General features: G+C 48.0%; 1 protein-coding gene across 1 annotated transcript in view; it reads right to left on the minus strand.

Annotated features, from left to right (window-relative positions):
* top3b (DNA topoisomerase III beta) overlaps positions 1 to 15411 on the minus strand; it is a 95479-nt gene that overhangs the window by 38711 nt on the left and 41357 nt on the right. The window contains exons 7-11 of the mRNA XM_038793200.1: positions 15113 to 15226; positions 14161 to 14251; positions 11977 to 12131; positions 7517 to 7622; positions 4760 to 4906 (exon numbers count right to left, since the gene is read on the minus strand). Of these exons, the coding sequence (XP_038649128.1) occupies positions 4760 to 4906; positions 7517 to 7622; positions 11977 to 12131; positions 14161 to 14251; positions 15113 to 15226 (613 nt within the window). The remainder of the gene's footprint in view (positions 1 to 4759; positions 4907 to 7516; positions 7623 to 11976; positions 12132 to 14160; positions 14252 to 15112; positions 15227 to 15411) is intronic.

Raw genomic sequence — 15411 nt, forward strand, 5'->3', positions numbered from 1 at the left:
CCACCAGCATTGCCCCCACCGGGTCCGCTACATACAACAATAGGTCATCCGCATAGAGTGACACTCGGTGCTCCTCCCCACCCCGGACCAGCCCACTCCAATCCCCCGACTCCCTCAGCGCCATAGCCAGGGGTTCAACTGCCAGCGCAAAAAGTAGGGGGGACAGGGGACACCCCTGCCTCGTCCCTCGGTATAGTCGAAAATACTCCGACCTCCTCTTATTTGTGGCCACACTCGCTATCGGAGCCTCATACAACAGCCTCACCCAACTGACAAACCCCTCCCCAAACCCGAACCTTTCCGGCACCTCTCACAAGTACCCCCACTCGACCCTATCAAAGGCCTTCTCCGCATCTAGCGCCACCACTATCTCCGCCTCCCCTTCTACCGCCGGCATCATAATAACGTTCAAGAGCCTCCGTATATTAGTGTTCTGCTGCCTCCCCTTCACAAACCCCGTTTGATCCTCGTGGATAACCTGCGGCACACAATCCTCTATCCTCGTGGCTAAGATCTTTGCCAACAACTTGGCGTCCACATTCAGGAGTGAGATCGGCCTGTATGACCCACACTGCAGGGGATCCTTGTCTCGCTTAAGAATCAAGGAGATCAGCGCCCGAGACATCGTCAGGGGCAAAGCCCCCCCCTCTCTCGCCTCGTTGAAGGTCCTAACCAACAGGGGGCCCAGCAGGTCTGCATATGCCTTGTAAAATTCAACCGGGAACCCATCCGGCCCCGGCGCCTTCCCCGACTGCACGTTCCCTATCCCTTTAACCAGCTCCTCAAGCTCAACTGGCACCCCCAGACCCTCCACCCGTCCCTCCTCCACCCTCGGGAATCTCAGCCAGTCCAAAAAGCGCCCCATCCCACCCTTCTCCGCCGGAGGTTCGGACCGATATAGTCTCTCCTAAAAGTCCCTGAAGAGCCCATTAATGTCTACCCCCCTCCGCACCACATTTCCTCCCCGATCCTTAACTCCACTAATCTCCCTAGCCGCATCCCATTTACAGAGCTGGTGTGCCAGCATCCTACTCGCCTTCTCCCCATGCTTGTACATCGCACCCTGAGCCTTTCTCCATTGAGCCTCCACCTTTCTGGTGGTCAACAAGTCGAACTCAGCCCGGAGGCTGCGCCGCTCCCTCAGCAATCCCTCCTCCGGGGCCTCCGCGTACCTCCTGCCCACCCTCGCCATCTTCCCCACCAATCTCTCCCTTTCTCTCTGCTCCCCTCTCTCCCTGTGGGCCCAAATGGAGATCAACTCCCCCCGAACCACCGCCTTCAGCGCCTCCCAGACCGTCCCCACTTGGACCTCCCCATTATCGTTGGCCTCTAGGTACCTCTCGATGCATTCTTGAACCCGCCCCCTCACATCCTCATCCGCCAGCAGTCCCACCTCCAAGCGCCACAACGGGCACTGGTCCCTCTCCTCCCCCAGCTCGAGGTCCACCCAATGCGGGGCATGGTCAGAAATGGCTATCGCCGAGTACTCAGCATCTACAACCTCCGCAATCAGCGCCCTACTCAAAACAAAGAAATCGATCCGGGAGTAGGCCTTATGCACATGGGAAAAGTATGAAAATTCCCTGGCCCTCGCGAACCTCCAAGGATCCACCCCTCCCATCTGGTCCATAAACCCCCTCAGCACCTTAGCCGCCGCAGGCCTCCTACCTGTCCTGGAACTGGATCGATCCAATGGCGGATCCAGCACCGTGTTGAAATCCCCCCCCATTATCAGGCCCCCCACCTCCAAATCTGGAATCCAGCCCAACATGCGCCGCATGAAACCCGCATCATCCCAATTCGGGGCATATACATTGACCAGCACCACCCGCTCCCCTTGCAGCTTGCCGCTCACCATCACGTACTTCCCGCCGCTGTCTGCCACCACACTCGACGCCTCAAACGACACCCTCTTCCCCACCAGGATCGCCACCCCACGGTTTTTTTGCATCCAGCCCCAAATGAAACACTTGGCCCACCCACCCCTTCCTCAACCTAACCTGATCCGCCACCTTCAGGTGCGTCTCCTGAAGCATAGCCACGTCTGCCTTCAGCCCCCTCAGGTGCGCGAACACGCGGGACCGTTTGATCGGCCCATTCAGTCCCCTCACATTCCAGATGATCAGCCGGATCGGAGGGCCACCTGCCCCCCTCCCCTGTCGACTAGCCATCACCCTTCCGTAATCCGCCACGTGCCCGCGCCCCTCGCTCAGCCCGTTCCCCACGGCGACAGATCCCTATCCCGACCCCCTCTGCACTCTCCAGCTCCTTCTTGGCCATTCCAGCAGCAACCCGGTATCTCTCCCCCCCCCCCCCCCCCCCCCCCCCCCCAAGCTGCGTAACTCCAGTCATTGTACTTCCGTAAGTCAGCTGACTCCTGCTGACCCCGGTTGCTCCCGCCAACCCAATTACCCTCCCGAGTGTCACACAAAATAATAAAAATCCCAACATGATATGACAAAACACCCAAGTAAACAGATAACAGTCCCGAAAAGCAGAAAAGAAAAGGCAAGTCAGCAAAAAAAACAAAAAACATCGTCCAATAGAATCAAAAAGAGCGAAAGGATATCAAGGAGGACAATGCCTCCGGGCTGCGTACAACGTTCCCCAGCCCTCAGTTCAAGTCCAGCTTCTCTGCCTGGACAGGCCTCCTCCGGGGAGTCAAAATAAAGTTAGCGGTCTTTATAAGTGACCCACAGGCGTGCCGGCTGTAACAGGCCAAACTTGACCCCCTTCTTGTGGAGCACTTGTAAAAGCCCTTCTCTTCACCACTTCCGCACTCCAGTCCTGGTAGATCCTGATCTCCGTATTCTCCCACTTACTACTCCTCTCCCTCTTCGCCCAGCGAAGCACACACTCACGGTCGACCAAGCGTTGAAAACGGACCAGCACCGCTCGTCAGGCCCAGGCTTCCGCAGCAGCACCCGATGGGCACTCTCCAGCTCCAGGGGTCCCCGGAACAACCCCGTGCCCATCAGCTAGTTCAGCATCAGGACCACATAGGCCCCCAAATCCGAACCTTCCAGCCCCTCCGGGAGGCCCAAAATCCGCAGATTCTTCCGGCGGGAGCAGTTCTCCATCTCCTCCATCCTTGCCAACCATTTCTTGTGAAACGCCTCGTGTGACTCCACCTTCACCGCCAGGCCGAGGAGTTCGTCCTTGTTCTCCGAAGCCTTCTGCTGCAGCTCCCGAATCTCTGCAGCCTGAGTCGCCCCGAGCCTGTCCAACAATGCCCTCAACAGCTCCAGGATCTCAGCTTTTAGTTCCTGGAAGGAGCGCAGCAGCAGCTCCTGCTGCTCCCTCGCCCACTGCTGCCATGCTGCCGGTTCCCCGCCCACCACCATCTTGTCCTTTTTGCCTCGTACCTTCTTCTGCTGCAAAGTTGATTTTCTGGTCGCTCCACTTCTAGTCCAGCCCATCCACCGGCCGCCAAGCACAGAGGCTGCGTTCCCACCTGGGGAAAAATCAAATCAGCGCCGTTGCGGGCCCTTAAAAGAGCCCTTGGTGAGATCTTTTCACAGTTGTTCCCTCTGCTGCTAGAATTCAGCTTTCATAAAGGCCCTCAGGTCAGCTTGAGGCCTTTAAACTCGCCCTTCCCCCGCCTGCATGCTGAAAGAGGCTTTTGTCTCTGCTGTAGCTCCAGCCAAATCTTTCACTGTTTCTGCAGGTCTGGTAACCAAGAAACATACCATTCCTGGGGGAAAGTACTCCTCCAACATCCACCCCATATTGCTTAAAAAAGAGCTCTTTTCTGTAACCTTGGGTAGGACCACTTACTCCATGGTGCACACCAGAAGTCCCATTTTTTAAGGGCCCAATCTACCCACCCTGCACATCTTTAGGTTGTGGGGGTGAGACCCACGCAGCCAGACGCAGACAGATTGTGCAAACTCCACACTAACAGTGACCTGGGACCAGGATCGAACCCAAGTCCTCAGCAGCATGAGGCAGCAGTGCTAACCATTGAGCTATCATGCCATCCTCTATCCCCCCTCACCTAAGGTGTGGTGAGGTTAAATCACCACCAGTCATATCTCCCCCTCAAAGGAGAAACAGCCGATGGTCATCTGGGACTGTGGTGGTTTTACTTCTCCTGAGCCCTTTCACGCAGCAAGGGTTCAGCAATGTAAAATAGTGAGCCGCAGCATTTAAACAATGGATTATGGCAACCCCAGCTTGGCAATTCTGCACCAATGAGACTCACAACATCAGGGCTCCGGCATCGAACTGGATTTAAGATCTCGAACAGGAAAGCAAGTCCAGGATAGGGAAGTGGAAAGAGATTGAGTCAGGAAATGGGAAGTTCACAGAGGCGGCAAGGCTGCAACTTGGAGGTAGGGGAGTGGAGAGAGGATTGGGGAATGGTCACAACAATCGGTGGGTTAGGAGGGGTAGGATCAGAGGAGGATTAGGGACCGGGAGGTTCAGAATGGGCGGTGGTGAGCAAAACGCACTACAAGTAGAAAGTTACGATTTTCCTTTAAAACAAAATAAGTTAAAAAATATAAAAATGATTTCATTTACCAATGTAAAATATTGCAACTTAGAGAATGCAATGTTTTAACATTTCTTTTTTTCTGATAAGGAAGATCCTACGGAATCCAAGTAGAGTTTTAACCTCGATTCCTATGGGAACCAATGTTTTATCTAAAGTCGTGATTTTCAGGAACAGTGATGATTTTATGAAGTACGTAACAATATACTCCCTCCCGTCCCAGTGGAGTTACTGTGTAAACATTAACTGATGTTCCACTCTTACCAGGTGAAATCAGAGTCTTCCCCATACACGTAAAATGTTCCATATTGATATTGAATGCAATGCTGGTTTGCAGATACTTGCAGTCATGACTGATTGTAGCGATGAAGTGCCTGGTGATGTATTCGTATAACCTCCAGCTGTCGCCACCTGGAACAGTGAAACATTGACGAGGAAACACCAGTTTAGTGGAAAGCGAGCACCCAATGGATAGGAAATGAACAAAGCCCATTCAGCTCTGCCCAACATATCAGCCAAACCACTTCTGCATCTCTGATACATGTACAATAATTAAAGAAAGGTATGTGTCATCTAAACCTCACCTTCAAATTACTAACAAACTATCGATTCAAAAGTTATCTGTACTTTTAAAAAGTTCTCAATAAAATTATTTTGAAAAGGAAAAATATTGAGATGGCATTGAATCATATTTGTATCAATGAATAATAAGTTATAACTGACTGAAAACTTCATTTTGACTTCCTTATTACCACAGATATTTTGGACATTGCATTCTATAATTCCATCAGTGTAGAATTAGGCTCAGTAAATTACTGCTGCTTTGAAGGTCAATTTGGTTCTTAAAAAAGACTATGTGGCATTTTGTTTCTTTCGTTAACCATCTATCTAGCAGCATCAAGGAGCTGTCGAACGATGACACATATCGACCTTTTATTAAAAAATATTACATTGCTTGGGGATAATACATGAAGTTGGGTAGGCATGATGTTGAGGGTTTTACTTCACTGAAGTGAGTGTGTGTGGGAAGGTGATCAATCAGGGAACCAACCTTCATCAAAAAGCCAAGAGAATGAATTTCAGAAGGGGACCCAACCACAAGGTTCACGTTTATACACTCTGCTGCACAAACAATGGAACATATTGCGGCAAACAGGTTTGGTAGTATAATGGTCATATTACTGGACTAATACTCTAGAGGCCTGGACTAATGGTCCAGACAACACCGCATCAGCTGATGAAATTAAATTCAATGAATAAAAAGCGGCAATAAAAAAGTAAGGATCAGTAATGGTAACAATGAATCTACTGAGTTGTCTTAAAAATCCAAATGGTTTCTTTCCCTTTAGGGAAGGAAATCTGCCTTGGCTTGCCATTTGGACTGTATGCAACTTTAGACCCACAGCAATGTGACTGACCTTTAACTGCCCTCTCAAATGGCCGAGCAAACTGTTGCATCAAAGTTGTATCAAATCAACACAAAAAACTTTAAAAGAAGCGAAGCTTGATGGATCACCCAACATTGACCTAGGCATCAGATTCAGACAAAGGCACAGCCTGCCCAGTTAACTCTTGTGAAGTCCTCCTCACTAACAGCTGGAGGCATGTGCTAAAATTGGGAGAGGTGTTCCACAGATCAGTCAAGCAACAACCCAAAATAGTCAATACCCTCAGAACCATACCCACAATGGTAGTACTTTCCAAATACTTTACCACCTAGCAGAACAAAGGCAGCAGATGCATGGGGACACAATCATCTGCACAATGATGATCATGTACCACCCTGACTTGGAACTATATCTCAGCTCCTTTCGTCGCTGGGTCAAAATCCTGCGGACAGCACCGTGGGTGTATTGCAGCGGTTCAAATCTGTAGTCAATTCTACATGGGCATTTAGGGTTGGGCAATAAATACTAGCCTTGCCAGCGTCCCGTGAATGAATTAAAAATTTCCAGACAGCATCTCGAAAACATTCATTATTGTATGGTTCAGAATATCCTTTAGGAAAGGAAATCTGCCATCTTTACCTGCTCTGGCCTACCTACATGTGATCTATGGTTGACTCTTAGCTGCCCTCTGAAATGGCCGATCAAGCTGCTCAGGCAACTAAAGACACAATAAATGTTGGCATTGCCAACATCCCATGTAAGAATCAATAAACAAAAAGAAAAATCAGGAGGAGGAACTGCAGGTCACTTTTCTTGCAAACTTAAAAAAAAATGTAAATATAAATTTAGAGTATCCAATTTTTTTTTTACAATTAAGGGGCAATTTAGTGGCCAATCCACCTTTGAGTGTGTGGGTGAGACCCACGCAAATACAGGGAGAATGTGCAACCGCCACGTGGACAGTGACTCGGGGCTGGGATCGAACCCGGGTCCATAGCACTATGAGCCAGCAATGCTAACCACTGTGCTGTCACGTTTCCTCCAAACTTGATCGCTGTTAGCATCTATCATCACTTGAGCGAAGGACAGCTAACTCAGAACAGGCTGATTTTTCAATCATGCATATTTAAATTTCTTGTTGCTGTCTGTGACTGTCCTGATTTTGCAACAGCTGATGCAGAACAAAAATATGCTGACAGAAAGTGCAAGCAATAAATGAAGTATACAACCAAACCATGTTTCAGTGTGTGCAAATTCCTAGGATGTCAGCAAAGCAGGACGAATGATTGTGTATGTAGGGGACGGGCGGGAAAGAAAGGGTAATTTTATTTCCGTTACAGACCGTAAAAGACCTCTACGGGCAGGGATATGACAGTTCTAATAGTACTTCTAACAAGATTCCAAACAAAGCCACAATCGCACCAAGCTAGGATTTATCCATCAATGAGGCAACAGCACCAAGATAAATCCTTTCCTCGCATTCAGGGTCAGAAATTAAATTAGGAGAATTCTGTGAGTAAGACAGATCTACAAACATTTCACGAAGAAGCACAAATATTGTCAGGACTTTGTTATCCAGGTGAGGGCTATAAGTTGAACAATTGTGCTAAAGATAAAGCTATTAAATTCGTACCTAATTCAGCTTCTGTGGCAGATCGCATCGGGGTGATGGGAGGATGGTCGCCAACATCCTGACCCTTTCGAGGACGATTGATGCCTTCAGCAAGTAATGTCTTTACCTACAAAAAAAATTTATTCCATCATCATAGTCAGATAAAATATTCCTCAATTAGTTCCCGGTCAACTTCATTTTAGTTGGAGAATAAATGGACAACCAATGATAAATTGGTGTGGCTGTCTTGGTGAACAAGCAGAAGAGTGCAGAGGAAGAAAGAAATGCATTGTTCAAATGGGATGGGAACAGCAAATAAACAGAGATATCTACTTCCACTTTCGGGGGGTAAACTGATGGAGTGAACTAGGCGGTCATCCATCGCATCAGTGAAGAGATCCTCTTCATTGAGACTTAATTTAATTTTGGCTGCTGAATCACAGACGCACTATACCCCTTTCAGCTCAATGATCTAGATACACAGTACCTCCTTTGGTTTGCAATCTTGGGCTCCTCTATGTCTTCCTGAGCAATTTGCCATTGAATGTTCTTTTGCAAAATACAAACTATATTTTCTCTTTTTTAAAAGATATGTTCATTAAGGCATTTATAAATAATAATAATAATAATAATAACCTTTTATTGTCACAAGTATGAAGTTACTGTGAAAAGCCCCTAGTCGCCACATTCCAGCGCCAGTTCGGGTAAGATGGTACAGGAATTGAACCCGCGCTGCTGGCCTTGTTCTGCATCACAAACCAGCTGTCTAAACATCAAATAAAACCACAACCAGGAGGAAAAAGATAACCAACAGATAACAAACAGGGGAACATAGCATAATTCAATAAATAGCCAACAACCGCAACCCGCCCCCCCTGCCAGCAGAGAGGGTGGGGGGGTATATATATATTACCCCCACCATCTTGCCTCCACTTTTTCTTGTTAACCCTAATCCCCCCCGCTGCCTCAACTGCCCTGGAAGAAATCAATGACCCCCCCCTCCCTCCCCCGGCTGCCTCAACTGCCCTGGAAGAAGTCAATGAACGGTTTCCAACTCCGGGCGAACCCTTCCATCGCCCCCTTAAGGCAAATTAAATTTTCTGCAATTTAAGGAAATCCGCGAGATCACTCATCCATACCACCGGTTTCGGAGGCTCCCGGTCCCTCCACCCCAACAGGATCCGTCTTTGGACTATCAGGGAGGCAAAAGCCAGAACATTGGCCTGTCTCACCCCCTCAACTCCCGGGTCTTCCGACACTCCAAACACTGTCAATTCTGGACTTGGAACCACCATCAGCATCACCATATGCGCCCTATGAGCTACCTTAAACTGAATGAGACTCAGCCTGGCTCACAAAGAGGACCCATTATTCTCCTCAAAGCTTCCTCCCATAACCCAGCCTCCATCTCTACCCCCTGCTCCTCCTCCCACTTTCGCTTAACTACTTCTATTAGAGTGCCATCCTAATCCATCAATTCTTTATATATCTCTGCCATCTTGCCCTCTCCAACTCCTGCTTTCGACAGCACCTGGTCCTGCAACCCTGGGGTCGGCAGATGAGGAAAGGACGACACATGCTTTCTCACGTAGTTCCGCACCTGTGAGTATCGGAACCCATTTCCACAGGGCAACTCATACTCCTTCGCCAGTCCTTCCAAATTCGGGAAGCTGCCCTCCATGAACAAATCTCCAACCTCTCAATCCCCGCCAGCCACCAACCCGGAAAATCCCCATCCAGTTGCCCCGGTGCAAACCTGTGATTCCCACAGATTGGGGCCCAAACTGAGGCCCCCTCAAGCCTCAAGTATTGTTGCCATTGTCCCCACACCTCCGGCCGCCACAACTACCGGTATTGTGGTAGCGCAAGCGGCAGAGGCGCCATCAACAGGGCTCCCAAACTAGTACCCTTACAAGAGGCTGCCTCCATCTGCTCCCAAACCGACCCAACCCCCACTACCCACTTCCTTACCATGGTTATGTTTGCCACCTAATAATAATTCATTACATTGGATTGGATTTGTTTATTGTCACGTGTACCGAGGTACAATGAAAAGTATTTTTCTGCAAGCAGCTCAACAGATCATTCAGTACATGGGAAGAAAATGTGGATCTGTTGGGGAGAGCTTGCAGAGAGTCGCCTCGCTCCGGCGCCATCTTGAGCAGGGACATTTGGCAAGGCCAACCCTCCACCCACCCCCCTCACTCCAACAGCGCTTTTTTTACCCGCGGGACCTACACTGCCCACACAAATCCCAATATCAAATTAACCTTCTTGAAAAAGGCCTTGAGGATAAAAATTGGGAGGTTCTGGAATGCAAACAAAAACCTTGGGAGCACAGTCAATCTTTATGGACTGCACCCCCCCCCCCCACCACCAATGACAATGGAAACACATACCACCTTTTAAATTTGTCCCTCATTTGCTCCACCAACCGAGCCAGATGCAACTTGTGAAATTGCTCCCACCCCCGCGCCACCTGAATACCAGATACCTAAAACGCGCTCCCCACCACCTTAAACGGCAACTTTCTCAATCTCTTCCCCTGCCCCCTCGCCTGAGTCGGAAAGACCTCACTCTTTCCCATGTTTAATTTGTACCCCGAAAACTTACTGAATTTCACCAAACTGTCCATGATACCCCCTGTGCTTTCCAGTGGTTGTCCGCATGCAGGGACACCCTACACTCCATTCACCCCCGTACAATCCCTTTCCAACCCCTAGACGCTCTAAAGGATCATCGCCAATGGCTTTATAGGCAAGGCGAAAAGCAACAGGGAGAGAGGGCATCCTTGCCTCGCCCCCCCTGCATAACCTAAAATACCCCAAACTCACCTGATTCGTTCTGACACTCGCCACCGGCGCCTGGTACAGCAATCAAATCCAATCTGCAAACCCCTGTCCAAACCCGAACCGCCCCAGTACCTTCCACAAATACTCCTTTGTCAGTAGCCCCACCCTCCCCTAAACAAACCAACAATCCCACCCCCCACCCCACTGCTACAGTACCCACCTGATCACCCCCACTGTGCTCCCATTAACTATCCCGCCCAGTTAGCCTGGCAGCTCCCGCCCAAGGTGCCACCATCTCCTACCCTCCACAGATACCCCTCACAACAGTGCGACAATAAACGAGAAAAAAAAAAATCTCAACAGTCAGAAAGGTGCACTCACCCCTCATTACCTCAAAGCATCTCGGAGGAGAAGAGTTCCCCAACCACCCACCAAACCGAAAAAATACAAGAATTACCAAAAAGAACAGGACAAAAGGAACCATATTCCTCTCCACTCCCCTCCTCCAAAGTTCAATGTCCCCCTTCACCTGCCAGTCCATTGTCTCTCAAAAATTTAGTCGCCTCCTCTGGTGTTCCAAAATGATGCTCTTTATTGCTAAAGGTCACAGGCCACCCAGAGGCGAGCCGTGTACAACATCTCAAACTTCACTCACTTTTTAAAGAGGGCAGTCTTCACCTGATTAAACCCTCCTCTATGCCAAGTCCGCGCCCAGGTCTTGATACACTCGCAGCTCACTCCCCTCACAGGTGCATCTCCTCGTCAGTTTCGCCCATCTCAAGATCTTCTTATCTAGAAACCGGTGAAGACGCTCTACTATTGTCCTCGGCGGCTCATTAGCCTGCGGCATCTTCATTAACGTCCTGTGCGTTCAATCGACCTCCAGGGGCCGGCCAAAGGTACCCTCTCCCATCAGCTTCTCCAACATTCCAGCCGTGTACGTGGCAGCGTCCGCTCCCTCGATGCCTTCAGGCATCTCTACAATTCTCAAGTTCTGCCTCTGGGAGTGGTTCGCACGGTCCTCCACCTTCCCCTGCAGACGCCTCTGGCTAACTCGCTTTACTCCCACCTCAGCTGCCAGCGAAGCCAACTACTCCTTGTGCTCCCCCACCGCCTCCTCCACTTTCCGGATGGCCTGACCCTGGGACTCCAGCCTCTGCTCCACTTGATCAATCCCAGACTTCAACAGGTCTACCGCCTTGGCTAGGTCCTCATGGCCTCTCTCCTCTGCTGGCTGAACCTCTCATTTAAGAAGTCCACCAGTTGGTCCATCAACCATTGGGTTGTCAGCACCGGCTCAGCATCCTCTGCTATCTTAAGCTGTGGCGCAGGAAGATTCTACTTCTCCAGCTGTTCCCTTCTTCTTGACCCACTTCTGGTCTTTGGATCCAACCACTAGTCCCACCAGTGGAATCAGACTCCCCTCTGACACATCCTACACCTTTTTAGCCACTCCACCCTCGAAACGGGGAAAAGGTCCGAAATAAAAACCCCAGCCTTGAGCACGAGCTGCCAAATAAGCGACCGGTCACAACATGACCGCCATCGGAAGTCACAAATTATATTTTCAAAGCAACAAATGACAATACCTGAAATAAACCTGTGCCATCAATATCCCAGTTGGAAATTAAATGTCAGAAACAGAAGCAATTCCTACATCCTTTAAACAAAGGTCATTCATTTACCAACCATATCACTCCAGTAGGGGTTGTTTGCTTGCTGTCGGAGGCTTCCCTTGAGATCAAAGTTTTCTGGGTATTGGGTAGTCTCTGTTCGAGGGTAGCTGATGTACCCCTGGGTGTACAGCTTCTCAGCTATTTGCATAGCATGCTGTGGGCCCATCCCTGTATAAACAAATGAAGTGTGAGAGTTAACCATCAACAAATATCCTTGAGACGGAGGCTGAAGCAATCAATCGCTTTATTCACTATGCATAACTGCGGTACCCTTGAAAAACGGAAAATTCTAGATTTTAATTTAATATCTATATAGCAACCTGCTGTTCTGCATTTTTCATAACTGAGGGGCCTTTGAGAAGGTGGGGCAAGAATAGAAATTGGCATTTTAGCATCTCTGCAATCTAGTAAGCCGAAATGTGAACTAATGACTAATAATGTCGCAGAACACCATTTTTTGAGATATTGGACAGGCTTCACCGGTCTCCCAGCTGCATTTTTTTCACAGCGGCCTGCCGTTTGCGAGTGGCGGAGTTCGCTCTTCCTGCTGCTTGTCAATGGGATTTCCCGTTGGAGCCACCCCACGCTGCCAGGAAAACCACGGGCAGGGCGGCACGGTAGCACAGTGGTTAGCACTGTTGCTTCACAGCTTCAGGGACACAGGTTTGATTCCCGGCTTGGCTCACTGTCTGTGTGGAGTTTGCACGATCTCCCCGTGACTGCGTGGGTTTCCTTCTGGTGCTCCGGTTTCCTCCCACAGTCCAAAGACGTGCAGGTTAGGTGGATTGGCCATGATAAATTACCCTTAGTGACCAAAAGGGTTAGGTGGGGCTACTGGGTTACAGGGATGGGGTGGAGGTGTGTGCTTGGGTGGGGTGCTCTTTCCAAGGGCCGGTGCGGACTTGATTGGCCGGGTGGCCTCCTTCTGCCCTGTAAATTCTATGAATCTACCACTGCCAGTGGGAAAAGTGAATTCCAAAGGCCAGAGAATTCCAGCCATTATTTTTGCCTTTAACAATTTGAAATGCAATGGGTTTGGTACCAGCTCATAAGAGGCATAATAAAATTAATAAGTATAGTTCCACACTGCTGCTTTATCATCACTCTAACAGCAGCAGTGAAATCTGAAACAAAAAACATGCTGAAAATAGTCAGCATCTATGGAGAGAATAGAGAGATTTATAGTTAAATGATGACCCTTCTGCAGAACTGGAAATAAGGTAACCATGGTCGATGGGGAAATTACTGAACATAAGAAGAAAGATACAAAAAATCACAAGTGAACTGATTAACAAATCATCTCAGTCAATCAACAGCATTCCTGACACCCATTTGGCCAAGGTGTCAATAATGGGAAAGATGATAACATACCCCCATCAATTCAATATGCCCACCTAGATTTCAATGGCCATGTCACTCCCTGTGGAAAATCTCAGATATGGCAGAAGCCTCCCTCCCACATTTTCTATCACCATTCACACAGAATGTTCCCAAAATAGATGCAAATTCAATGGAAGATCTTGCTCATTTTCTATGGAAAGTAGCTGACCAGAATTGAGAAACATAGTCTGTAGAAATACACAGATGTCCTGGGGCTTGCATTTAATTCTCAAGAGCTTTCGGAATCTTCTTTATTTACTTGTAAAATTACTGAAACTAGCAACATCTCAGTCCCCAATATCACATTTCCATACTGCCATTGCAGAGGATAGTTTGTGCCCGAAAGTCAGTGAAATAATTTGTAACCAGCATCAAAATTTGCCATGTGAATTATGAACCATAATCTTATCGTGTCAGATCTGCTGTGCCTCAATCTGCTGACCATCCTATGTAAAATGCGTTCGGGCAGTCTCAATCCAAATAGGCGTGGGCCTACGAAGGAGCACAAAACTGCTCATTGTTCAGCAGATAATTCCGTTTCCGCTCAGTGTAAAATATCATGCTCATGCAGAAAGGCTTGCTGGTCAGGGTAAGTTGATTTGAGTCTTCAATTCTGACACTGCCCTTGACAATGCACCATACCCCAGTAATAAAATGTCATCACAACAAACCTAGATAAAGTTTTAAAATAAAAGATAAAAGGAAATTTAAAAATATATTTATTTTTCATTCGTAGCATCCAAACACTTTACACAGCAAAGAAATCAGATTTATCACCAGGTAATGATGAGTGAGAGTTGTATTTAACACAGCATACCCAGGGCAGAGCTGGCTACACGCAGCATCTCCACCGTGTTTAGAGCCTGTGGTCGTTGTTTCACCTTCTCCTTTTTACTCACAGATTCCACCTGCAACAAAAATCAACAGAAATCCAGCTATAAGGTACTTCTAGAATTAAGAGAGCCCTGATCTTCAGTTAGCAGTTTTCTTTCTCAAGTCATTACATGCCACAGGAAATGACTTGCATTCATGGGAATCAGAAGTCCAGGAGTTGACCATGGAGAATAATCTGCCTGAAGCAAAGAGCTGAATGGGCTTGCAATTTGTCCAATGATTCTCTCAAAGGCACTGATTTTCAGCTGATACAAAGACACCTTCTCTTCTGCAAGTTGTAGAATTTAATACCAACTAGTTTTACTTTGGAATCAAAATCCTCCTCTTTGTTTCCATCTGCAATTGTCCAATTTCCTCCTTCTCCCCGCCCATCATCTATTACTCATTACAAAGGTTACAGACCCCATTCTCTGAGGATTTCCAGACTGCAATTCTCTTTCAACTCATGTGATTACCCAGTTCTGTGTATTTAGGGAATTATTTTCTTTCTATAAACTCAATCTATTTCTCAGGATGTGTGCATCACTGGCAAGGCAAGCATTTATTGTCCATCCTTAAGTCACTGAGAAGGTAGTCTTGCTCTTCAACGACTGCAGTAATTGTATCAGTTTTGGTACAATTGAGTGTTTTTTAAAAAACACTTCAGAAGGTAGTTATGAATCAGTAAGGAAGCTGGATTTCACATATAAATCAGAACAGAGTAGAATGGCACACTCGTTTTTACAGCAAGCCAACTGCTTCACGGTCAGTTTTATTGATAGCAGCTTCTAATTTCCAGATTTCCCAGTAACCTAACCACTGCATGCTCCCCCGCCCCACCCCCCTCACCAAGAGATTCACAGGGACTAAAGATCTAGGTTTGCACTCTTACTCACCTTAGTTTCTGTTGTGGATTTTGTCATATTCAGATACATTTGTGCAACTTCCCGGTCAAATACTCGAACTCTATCCCAGTCCAGAACCATGGAATCCCCAGCACGATTACTGATCTGGTGTGAATAAACAGATTGAGAACAATAATCATATTGTTGATTTGCACCTTGTAGAGCTATTCATCGTCCAGAAATTCATTATTTTGAATACTGTAAAAGGGATTACAATAATAGTTCCAGCATCACAGCAGCCCAAGCAGGACATCAGCCTGTACAAGAGTCAGTACTGGACAGGAGATTAA

The sequence above is a fragment of the Scyliorhinus canicula genome, chromosome 1, assembly GCF_902713615.1.
Source record: "Scyliorhinus canicula chromosome 1, sScyCan1.1, whole genome shotgun sequence".
Taxonomy (NCBI): domain Eukaryota; kingdom Metazoa; phylum Chordata; class Chondrichthyes; order Carcharhiniformes; family Scyliorhinidae; genus Scyliorhinus; species Scyliorhinus canicula.